The following is a 12,591-nucleotide window of genomic DNA, read 5'->3' on the forward strand; positions in this document are numbered from 1 at the left end:
GTTCATTCAAATGAATGAGATACGGGCGGGGTCCGGCTGGGATATGGGAGCGCCCGGCTTTCACATCTCCCAGCTGGATCCGGTGACCATAACTGCAAAACGTAGTGTGAATGCACCCATATACAGGTCATAATGCAGTATACCTCAGCTGCTGTGGAACCTCTTTTGGAAGGGTAAGCAGATCTTCCTATCTGCATCATCTTAGGCTGTGTTCATATCCCATTTGTGATGTCCACTTAGCTAAAAAAAAGTTTCTGCCATAACATTAAAGAGGTTGTGCCATCTTATAAAGTTATACCCTTCGGATAGGAGATAAGTTATATTGCAATACAGATCTCCTTAAAGCAGAATTTTCATGCAGAACTCCATGTAGAAATGCTGTTGTGTGAACATTGCCTAAGTTTTCAGCTGTCTGGGCATGCTGGGAGTCTTAGCTTTGTAACAGGTGGAGATACCCTGTTTGGGAAACAATGGCCTATACAGAGGTTAAAGTGGTATTCCAGGCAAAAACTTTTTTTTATATATCAACTGGCTCCAGAAAGTTAAACAGATTTGTAAATTACTTCTATTAAAAAATCTTAATCCTTTAAGTACTTATGAGCTTCTGAAGTTAAAGGAGTAGTCCAGTGGTGATTCAGTGGTGAGCAACTTATCCCCTATCCTAAGGATAGGGGATAAGTTGCAGATCGCGGGGGGTCCGACCCCTGGGGCCCCCCACGATCTCCTGTACGGAGCCCCGACAGCCCGCTGGAAGGGGGCGTGTCGACCTCCGCACGAGGCGGCGGCCGACACGCCCCCTCAATACAACTCTATGGCAGAGCCGAAGCGCTGCCTTCGGCAATCTCCGGCTCTGCCATAGAGATGTATTGAGGGGGCGTGTCGGCCGCCGCCTCGTGCGGGGGTCGACACCCGCTATCTCGGCGGAGAGCCGGGGCCCCGTACAGAGAGATCGCAGGGGGCCCCAGCGGTCGGACCCCCCGCGATCTCAAACTTATCCCCTATCCTTAGGATAGGGGATAAGTTTTTCACCACTGGACTACCCCTTTAAGGTTGTTCTTTTCTGTCTAAGTGCTCTCTGATGACACGTGTCTCGGGAAACGCCCAGTTTAGAAGCAAATCCCCATAGCAAACCTCTTCTAAACTGGGCGTTTCCCGAGACACGTGTCATCAGAGAGCACTTAGACAGAAAAGAACAACCTTAACTTCAGAAGCTCATAAGTACTGAAAGGATTAAGATTTTTTAATAGAAGTAATTTACAAATCTGTTTAACTTTCTGGAGCCAGTTGATATATATAAAAAAGTTTTCCTGGAATACCCCTTTAAAGTTCCAGCCTTCCATCTGCAGTATACCTCCCAACGTATACCTCCAATGAAAAGCTGACAACGTAATGTGAACAGAATCTTAAGGGTAGACTCAAACATGATGTTTTTCTTTAAAAAACCCAATAAACATGCCATTGCTAAAGCATGCCTTTATTTTTATTTTTGCCTAAATGGCTGGGGAGTCACTAGTGAAATATGAAATGTCCTCCCTACATGTTTTTTTTTTTTTACTCTTCAGTGGTGTTTTTTTGGCTCAATTGTAAATCTCTTACAATGGTGTTTTTTTCTGATTTTGTGTTGTTGTTTTTTTCTCCCACAGACCTATAACAATTCAAATTTCTACAAGTGTGTGGGCCATTTGCTCTGTTTTTTTCCTCACATTCTTTAACAGAAACCCTTAAATCACATGATGACTTGTAATGAGAAAAACATTAGTAGAAAAATGACAGAAAAAATAAATAAAAACACCCAAATATTGTAATACACACTACTGAACTGTATAACACTCACTGCTGCTGATGAAGAACATCTCAGTGTGATCATACACATTAGAGCAGTGTTTTCCAACCAGTGTGTCTCCAGCTGTTGCAAAACTACAACTCCCAACATGCCCGAACAGCCTTCGGCATGCTGGGAGTTGTAATTGTACAACAGCTGGAGGCAAGCTGCTTGGGAAACCCTGCTCTATATAATCTTATTTTATATGAAGGATAGCCTTATACCTATCCCATGCTTAAAGGGGTATTCCAGGCCAAAGCTTTTTTTTTTATATATCAACTGGCTCCGGAAAGTTAAACAGATTTGTAAATTACTTCTATTAAAAAATCTTAATCCTTCCAATAGTTATTAGCTTCTGAAGTTGAGTTGTTGTTTTCTGTCTAACTGCTCTCTGATGACTCGCGTCCCGGGAGCTGTGCAGTTCCTATGGGGATATTCTCCCATCATGCACAGCTCCCAGAACGTGACCTCATCATTGAGCAGTTAGACAGAAAACTTCAGAAGCTAATAACTATTGGAAGGATTAAGATTTTTTAATAGAAGTAATTTACAAATCTTTTTAACTTCCCGGAGCCAGTTGATATATAAAAAAAAGTTTTTGCCTGGAATACCCCTTTAAACTCCTTCACTGTATTTGCAGCTACCACTTCTGCAGGTAGGCTATTCCATGCATCCACTACTCTCTCAGTAAAGTAATACTTCCTGATATTACTCCATAAACATTTCCCCTCTAATATAAAACGGTGTCCTCTTTGTGGTAGTTTTTCAGAATAAAACAATATGACTGCTATTACAGGGATAGGCACTCAGCTGTCCTGGAATCCTAAATGGCAAGGATGTCTAGTTGTATTGTGGTGGCCAAGGACAGCATTAGCAATAGCAGAACCGGTCCATGACATAGATGTGAACAATAACTGATCTTCTTGACAACATAGTAATAAATAAGGGTGCGTTCACACGGCTGTCTGTCCCCGTTTTTTTTTTATCCCCCTTTCGGTTCCATTCTTGCAGGCTGTAAACGGATTCAAAACGTTTTTTAAAAAATCCCATTCATGTTTTTTTTTACAATCCGTTTGCACTCATTTCCATTTTTTTGACAGCATAAAAAATGAAACATGCAGTATTTTTTCTTCCGTAGAAAAAACAGGTACAGTAAATTTAACATTGAAGTCTATGGAAAACGGATGAGTCTTTAAAGGAGTAGTCCAGTGGTAAACAACTTATCCCCTATCCTAAGGATAGAGGATAAGTTGCAGATCACGGGAGGTCCGACCGCTGGGGCCCCCTGCGATCTCCTGTACGGAGCCCCGACAGCCTGCGGGAAGGGGGCGTGTCAACCTCCGCACGAAGCGGAGGCCGACACGCCCCCTCAATACAACTCTATGGCAGATGTATTGAGGGGGCGTGTCGGCCGCCGCTTCGTTCGGGGGTCGACACCCGCTATCTGGCCGGAGAGCCTGGCCCTCGTACAGAGAGATCGCAGGGGGCCCCAGTGGTCGGACCCCCCGCGATCTCAAACTTATCCCCTATCCTTTGGATAGAGGATACGTTTTTCACCACTGGACTACCCCTTTAATGTCATCTGTTTGCATCCGTTTTTTCAATCTGTTTTTTGATCCGTTTTAACTTTTGAGCATGCTCAGAACAAATAAAAAATATGTTTGGGTTTATTAACTGAACAAAAATGGATACAAACGGATAACATCCGTTTGCATCCGTTTTTGTCCGTTTTTTAAAGTCGTTTTTAATTTTGACGGGAGAAGAACGGAACGGGTCTAGACGGCTGTGTGAACGAACGTAGCCTAATAAAATAGATTTTTTTTCAACAACACAGACACAATGTTTCGAGGGGATAGGACCTGAAGAAGAGGTGTGCTATCTTCTGGAAACGTGTTTTCCTTGTGTAGTTGTAATAAATATATTTTATTATTTATTACTATTTTGTCCGGAAGATCAATTACTGTTTATATTGATGTTTGTGGGTTAGCACTGAATCAGCATCTGTTTTCTCCTGTTGGACCTATTACGCTATTGTAAACTTCTTCTACCATCCTGGGACTCTGGTGTACGTGTTTGATGCTGGCGTCTCCCCGGTGTATATTTAAGGCTATCATAGGCGGTAAGCACACCACCTTCTGCAACGCTGACTATACCACTTAAATGGGCACGCTCATTAAAACTAATTTTTGCTATTGCAATCCTTATGGTAAATAAAAAATCTTTCTAATGTACTTTGTTTATAAAAATTAAGTTTTCTATGTTTTAATTGTGTTTAAAAAAGCTGCTACTAGGTGTCTCCCTACTTGTCCAGAGCACATTTCCGCCCATCTCCTGCACAGACTTTGGACTCCTGCTGGCCTGGCAGAAGTCCAAAATCAGGAAATGCTAAGGGGGTGGGTGCAGCCTTAGCCAAGCATAGCTCATCTTACACTGAACTGCTCTGGGCTGTGTGTAGCAGAGTGAGGGTGGAAGTTCTCTCCTGTATGGCTTCAGATGATGTCACGCCTGCTGGGGAACACCCATTTCCCAGTCTGTGAATCTGAGACATACAGAGCAATATCAAGAAGGAAGAAAACTAAAAAATAATAAATATAAAGGCAGGGGGTTGTTTATCATGATGGGGGCAGTGAACTGGGAGAATTATAACATTTAACAAGATCATGAGAGGTACATGCATTGGGTTTTACTGAACAGCTGAATAGGTATTTAGTCACATGGAGGCTCCTAGCCAATAGATGCAGGAGCCAGTCCCATGTTTAGGTGCTCCTTTGGGAACAGAGGAGCACCTAAAGGTGTTCTAATCTGTCCGATCTTTGCCTTTGCCAAAACCACATGTGTTGTAAAGTCAAGCACACCTTAGAAATAGGCCACATGTCACCAGTTTAGTTTGAAAAATAGTTGTCTCCTGACCCTAGTTCCTGTCCCGTTGCAAGGATATAGTCTACATTTTAGCACTCAAGAGGGATTATTTCTCCAAGCAAGGATACAGTTAAACAAGGGCCTTGCTGTATTTACTGGATCTCATTTTAGCTTCTGTTCAGACCAATGCTAGCCTGTTGAGACTTTCCTGGATACGTTTCTTTGAGTGTTGTGAGCTTGTGTGTCACAGAACGTTAAAGGGGTTGTCCCAGCTTGCTCATCCGGCTTTCTCCAGCTCCCCCTGCCCTTCTGAAGTGGTAAGAAAAGCCAAAAGCAGCCGAATCCAGCAAAATTACGCAATTTAAATAACTTTCATTGACTTTAATGGGAGTTACGGAAACTGTGTAGCCCCATGAGCCACGATGTATACGTAAATTCAGCAAATACATAAACAGAATAGCCTGCAGGGCTACGATGTTTGTGCAAATACCCTTAAAGTCGTAACTGTGTAAATTGCTTAACTTCGCAGCTTCGGCTACTTTTGGTTTTTCTAACCACCTCTGCTGCTGCAAACAGGCAGGAGCTGGCCGAAAAATCCGTCAGGATCAAGCTGGGACACCCGCTTTAAGATCAGCATGCACCTGTATTAGACATATTCATGTACAAGTGTTCAAGATTTCAAACATTCAGCTACGCTGCTAACAAAGCATTACTTCAAGGGACAGTGACTAAATGTTTACTCTCCCAATCTTAAGCAATACTATCAAAAGCTGTATTTTAAGAGACTGTCCCTTATTTACTAAGAGTGTTGTGTAGGTTTCTTTGTGGGTTGTAATTCCTTACAATTTATTTTCCATGGTATTTACTAAGGTTTTCTACATTTTCCACTTTCCCTATATTTTGCTTTTTTTACACATGCTCTGATCTGTCAGGTTTTCCTCAGCTGAAATCCACCACATTTTCTGTGGAAACCTTAGTAAATATGTTGGGTTTTTGTGAAAATGTCAGGGACACGGCCCTTTTTGATGACCACGCCCCTTTTCAGATGGCCACACCCCCTTTTCGGGTTTTCTTAGCAAAATGCAGAGTTACCGTAGTCAGGTTTTTTTTCAATTCTGGCGCAAATTCTGGCGCAGGCAGAATTTCTGGCGCAATGCGCCAGAACTTGGCGCACAACCCGACAAGACATGTGGGGTTTGCAATAGTAAATGAGGACCACTGGGTATTTCTAGAGTTCCGGAGTTGCAAGTTATTTACCGAGATCCTGGCTTCAGAGGTCTTATTCCTGGGCTTTGTATACCACAACAGCTTTATTTAGATAAAAAGATTGTGCTTCACAGAGGAACATTGGGTTAACACCACTTAGCTATGTGACTACTACTCTCATCATATCCCACTACTTCATCCCTAGTGCTTACCACATTACATCCATTTGAAGTGCTGTTTTCATATTGGATATTCAATTGTCACTATTATTACCCGAACACATATACCACTTAGAGCTGTGACATTGGGCTCATTCATTGGCTAATTAAATGTAGTTATGCTGGTTAAAAACCAATGTCGGCAATACATGTTCACACAGGTGGATCTTTTGCAAGTGGGAAAATCCACAGCAGGCCCCACTGAAGCCAACATATTCTGCTGTGGATTTTCCCTTGCGGTATGTTCCCACATGAATATTTTGCTGCAGATTTTCGAATGCAGTGTTTTCCAACCAGTGTGCCTCCAGCTGTTGCAAAACTACAACTCCCAGCATGCCAGGACGGGCATGCATGGAGTTGTGGCTGTTCAACAGCTCATTTTTCCGGAAACGCTGCTCTAATGGTTAAGAGGCATTCAGACTATGAAATTTCCGAGTGCAGATCCACTCAGAAATTCTGCTTGGAAATCCCGGTGCAGCAGCCTTTTGTCTCCAATAGGATTCTGCTGTACCCCACGCACATTGTAGAATTTCCGCAAAATCTAAATTGCGGACTCCACCGAAAAAAATTACCACATGCATTCTTTTGGTGGATCCGATCGGGCATGCACTGCCGTCAATGGTGACAGCACATGTCTGGGCAAAGTGCCTCGGCGTCCAATGTGCATGAAATGTCAATTTCTCCAGGCAGACATTGCTTAGTGTAAATACACATTAAGGCCCCTTTCACACTACCAGTATCATCCTGTAAAAACCTCCATTATTACTCCCGGCAAAAAGTCCTGAGAACGTCCCTCGAAAAATCCCATTCATGTCAATAGGATTTTTTGAACATCCTTTTGAATCAGGCATGTCCATTTTTACTAATGTCAGCTATTTTTGCCGGCATAAAAGACGGTGCATGCACTCATTTTCTGTCCGGCAAAAAACAAAATGGTGAAAAACCGGATGTTAAAATTTAACATTGAAGTCTATGGGAACCGGATATTAAAAAAAAAAAACATCCGTTATCAGTTATGGTCAGGTTTTTTAACATCCCTTTTTCCTACTGAGCATGCTCAGTACAGCTTTACATAAAAAAGTTAAAAACCTGATTAAAAAAACGGATGTAACTGGTAATAACGGATGATAACGGATGAACAACATCAGGTTTTTTAAGAAAAAAAACATAAAAAATAACGGTTGATGGTCATCAGTTATCATCCTTTATTACCAGTTATTGCATCCGTTTTTTTTTTTTTCATCCGTTATTGTAAAATAACAGCAGTAAAAAAGCAGGATGATACTTGTGGTGTGTAGCAAAATACACAAAAATCTGGACGTGTGAATACAGCCTTATAAAAGATGTGTGGCCAATAATGATGGAAGTAGAGGGCCATACAAACAATCCTGCCATCTCCTTGTGCAATAGGCAGGGCCGGATCATCATTGGCGCTCTTGGAGCACCTGCTCCGGGCCCCATGCCCGCAGGGGGCCCCTGTCGCAATCAGGACATCCCTGTGTCCCGAAAAATCTTTTCAGGACACAAGGATATCCCGGCGGTTACCTCTCTGCGGCGGCCCCCGCATTAACTTTAAAAACGCAGGGGCCGCCGGGAGGTAGCGCACGCAGGGACGTCACTGGCCCATAGGCCATAGCGGAAGGTCGTGACCCCGGTCCCCGGGGTCCCCGGACCGGAGAAGTGGTGGTCGAAACACTGAAGTGGGGCAGTAAACAGGCATACAGCCTCCAGCCATACACTATATGGCTGAAGGCTGTATGTCTGTAGGGGAACTATACTGCACCTAATGTGGGGAACTATACTGCTCTTAATGTGGGGAACTATACTACACCTAATGTGGAGAACTATACTGCACCTGTGGGGGGAACTGTACCGCACCTAATGTGGGGGGAACTATACTGGACCTAATGTCGGGGGAACTATACTACACCTAATTTGGGGGAAACTATACTGCACCTGTGTGGGGAACTGTACTGCACCTAATGTGGGGGAACTATATCGCACCTAATGTGGGGAAACTATACTGCACCTAATGTGGGGGTACTAGATTGCACCTAATGTGGGGAACTATAATGCACCTAATGTGAGGGGAACTATACCGCACCTAATGTGAGGGGAACTATACTGCACCTAATGTGAGGGGAACTATACTGCACCTAATGTGAGGGGAACTGTACTGCACCTAATGCGGGGGAACTGTACTGCACCTAATGTGAGGGGAACAATACTGCACCTAATGTGGGAGAACTATACTGCACCTAATGTGAGGGGAACTATACTGCACCTAATGTTGGGGACTATACTGCACTTAATGTGGAGAACTATACTGCACCTAATCTGGGGAACTATACGGCACCGGAGGAACGGTGGTCGGAACACTGAAGTGGGGCAGTAAACAGGCATACTGCCCCCAGCCATACACTATATGGCTGAAGGCTGTATGTCTGCAAGGGAACTATACTGCACCTAATGTGGGGAACTATACTGCACCTAATAGGGGGAACTATACTGCACCTAATGGGGGGGACTATACTGCACTTAATGTGGGGAGAACTATACTACACCTAATGTGGGGAGCTAAACTGCACCTAATGTGGGGAGAACTATACTACACCTAATGTGGGGAGCTATACTGCACATAATAGGGGGAACTATACTGCACCTAATGGGGGGAACTATACTGCACCTAATGTGGAGGAAACTATACTGCACCTAAGGTGGGGCAACTGTACTGCACCTAATGTGGAGGAACTATACTGCACCTAAGGTGGGGGACTATACTGCACTTAATGTGGAGAACTATACTGCACCTAATGTGGGGAACTATACTGCACCTAATGTGGGGGAACTGTACTGCACCTAATGTGGGGAACTATACTGCACCTAATGTGGGGGAACTGTACTGCACCTAATGTGGGGGACTATACTGCACCTAATGTGGGGGAACTGTACTGCACCTAATGTGGGGGACTATACTGCACCTAATGTGGGGAACTGTACTGCACCTAATGTGGGGAACTATACTGCACCTAATGTGGGGGAACTGTACTGCACCTAATGTGGGGGACTATACTGCACCTAATGTGGGGAACTGTACTGCACCTAATGTGGGGAACTGTACTGCACCTAATGTGGGGAACTGTACTGCACCTAATGTGGGGAACTGTACTGTACCTAATGTGGGGGACTATGCTGCACCTAATGTGGGGGAACTATACTGCACCTAATGTGGAGGAACTGTACTGCCAACCTAATGTGGGGGAACTGTACTGCCAACCTAATGTGGGGAAACTACTGCACACCTAATGTGGGGGAACTAAACTGCCAACCTAATGTGGGGGGACTTATACTGCCAACCTAATGTGGGGGAACTGTACTGCACCTAATGTGGGGGACTATACTGCACCTAATGTGGGGGAACTGTACTGCACCTAATGTGGGGAACTAATACTGCACCTAATGTGGAGAACTGTACTGCACCTAATGTGGGGAAACTATACTACACCTAATATGGGGGAACTATAGTGCACCTAATGTGGAGAACTGTACTGCACCTAATGTGGAGAACTGTACTGCACCTAATGTGGAGAACTGTACTGCACCTAATGTGGAGAACTATACTGTACCTAATGTGGGGAAACTATACTGCACCTAATGTGGAGAACTGTACTGCACCTAATGTGGAGAACTATACTGTACCTAATGTGGGGAAACTATACTGCACCTAATGTGGGGTAACTGTCGGGGGGGCCCCATCATAATGAAGAGCTCTGTCTTCCAGGAAGCCTTAATCTGGCCCTGGCAATAGGGAATATGTGGCCGGTCATAATTGAAGTCAAGGCCCACGCAATAGATAAGCGGTGCCATAGGCGCCATAAATAAGCACCAATTTACTTGCACGGGGCAGCCACCCTGCAGAACACCACCCTAGCGACAACCATGATAGATGCAGACAATACATGTGCTCAGATTACATAGCATCAATACAAAAACATACAAATCATATGTTTATTATTTACGGAACTTCAAGTGCAACTAACCCTTCTATGAGGATACAGCAAAAAGTGCTTCAAAACGGGAAATTTCTCAATGAAACGAAGCGACGAACCGGAAAGGAGAAGCCACAGGTCAGCAAAAAGTGACTCGAGATCATGGCAAAGGTGGGAGCATGCAGGGGGGGGGGCACCTTACTATATTTTGGATAAGGTATTTACATACTTGGGGTAGTGAACTTATATCTATGACTCCATATCTGTAGGACTGTAACGGGTCAGAGTTATAACTATTAATATATATATATATATATATATATATATATATATATATATATACTTATGGTGAGTGTGTATATTGGTGGAGATATATATATTATAGTGCACAAGACACAAAGTAAATATATAGACAGGATACATAATGTTACATGACATTGTATTATAACAACTATAGAGGAGACTTATCAAGTAAAATACTGACTGGGATAGAGGACAATATAGAAACCATCAGCAGGCGGGTGACTAGTTGGGAATCCCAGTTTGTTACTAGTTTCTGCTCTCTCTATGACAATGTTTCCAAACCAGGGTGCCTCCAGCTGTTGCAAAACTACAACTCCCAGCATGCCCGGACAGCCGAGTTGTAGTTTTGCCACAGCTGGAGGCAGCCAGTTTAGGGAACACTGATGTATGGTAATATAAGAGGCATAGATATGATGTAGATAGAGACCAAGGCCCGGGAGAACTGTGCAGCTCCATAGAGGCTGATGCCCGGCGCTGATCCCAGGGTGGCACAGGGGGCACAAGGTGACTGCGGCCGGGAGGGAGGTCACATCTGTGCCAGAGGGGAAAGTGATGGAGTCCAGGACTCCACATAAGTAGAAAGTCCTGCATGATGGTGTCATGGCAGGATGGCACACTGCGGGCACACCGGCGCCGTGCCCAGGATGCAACAAAGCCCGGCCGAGCGCTGAGCACCGGGGGGCACCGCAGGGATGACGGGCGCCGCTATATACAAGGCGCAGGGAGGACAATAGGGAGACAGCGGAGGAGCCCGGCCCGGGGAGGATGCGCGCCTCCCGCCTGGTGCTGATGCTGGCGCCGCGCTCACACCTACCCGCTGCCGTCAGGAAATCCGAGGCATCCCGCCTGCTCACTCGGCTCTCAGCGCCATCTTCCCGCTGATCCCCGGGGTCCGGGCATGTGCCGGCCCAGGCTGCTCGCTCCCGACCCACGGCCATCCCACAACGGGGGAAATAGGGAGAGCACGGCGGAGAAGAGGCGCGCCCCCGACCTCCAGAACGCGGCTGGGCTGAACCGGAGGCGGGCGGGCGCCGCGCAGGAGCTACCTCAGCACCGGCCTGCACCAGCCCGGGCCATACTGCTATATACCGGGTCATACTGCTATATACCGGGCCATGTACTGATATATACCGGGCCATATACTGATATATACCGGGCCATACTGATATATACTGGGCCATACTGCTATATACCGGGCCATACTGATATATACCAGGCCATACTGCTGTATACCGGCCATACTGCTATATACCGGGCCATGTACTGATATATACCGGGCCATATACTGATATATACCAGGCCATACTGCTATATACCAGGCCATACTGATATATACCGGCCATACTGATATATACCAGACCATACTGATATATACCGGCCATACTGCTATATACCGGGTCATACTGATATATACCGGGCCATGTACTGATATATACCGGCCATATACTGATATATACCGGGCCATACTGATATATACCGGCCATACTGCTATATACTGGGCCATACTGCTATATACCGGGCCATACTGCTATATACCGGGCCATACTGCTATATACCGGGCCATACTGATATATACCAGGCCATACTGATATATACCGGGCCATACTGCTGTATACCGGGCCATACTGCTATATACCGGGCCATACTGATATATACCGGGCCATACTGATGTATACCGGGCCATGTACTGATATTTACCGGGTCATACTGCTGTATACCGGGTCATACTGCTGTATACCGGGTTATACTGATATATACTGGGCCATACTGCTATATACCGGGCCATACTGCTATATACCGGGTCATACTGCTGTATACCGGGCCATACTGCTGTATACCGGCCATACTGCTATATACCGGGTCATACTGCTATATACCGGGCCATACTGATATATACTGGGCCATATACTGATATATACCGGGCCATACTGCTATATACCGGGCCATACTGCTATATACCGGGCCATGTACTGATATATACCAGGCCATACTGCTATATACCGGGCCATACTGCTATATACCGGGCCATACTGCTATATACCGGGCCATACTGATATATACCGGGCCATACTGATATATACCGGGCCATACCGCTATATACCGGGCCATACCGCTATATACCGGGCCATACCGCTATATACCGGGCCATATACTGATATATACCGGGCCATATGCTGATATATACCGGGCCATA

The 12,591-nt window shown here is 45.2% G+C and overlaps 1 protein-coding gene across 2 annotated transcripts in view; it reads right to left on the reverse strand.

Moving 5' to 3' along the window:
• The window catches only part of PAK5 (p21 (RAC1) activated kinase 5), a 179,648-nt gene extending 168,244 nt beyond the window's left edge, over positions 1-11,404 (reverse strand). For both annotated transcript variants that reach the window (XM_056567856.1, XM_056567855.1), the window contains exon 1: positions 11,212-11,404. In XM_056567856.1, coding sequence (XP_056423831.1) covers positions 11,212-11,335 — 124 coding nt within the window. In that variant the 5' untranslated portion in view covers positions 11,336-11,404. The remainder of the gene's footprint in view (positions 1-11,211) is intronic.
• Positions 11,405-12,591: the final 1,187 nt, after the last annotated feature.

This window comes from Hyla sarda, chromosome 3, assembly GCF_029499605.1.
Source record: "Hyla sarda isolate aHylSar1 chromosome 3, aHylSar1.hap1, whole genome shotgun sequence".
Lineage (NCBI taxonomy): Eukaryota > Metazoa > Chordata > Amphibia > Anura > Hylidae > Hyla > Hyla sarda.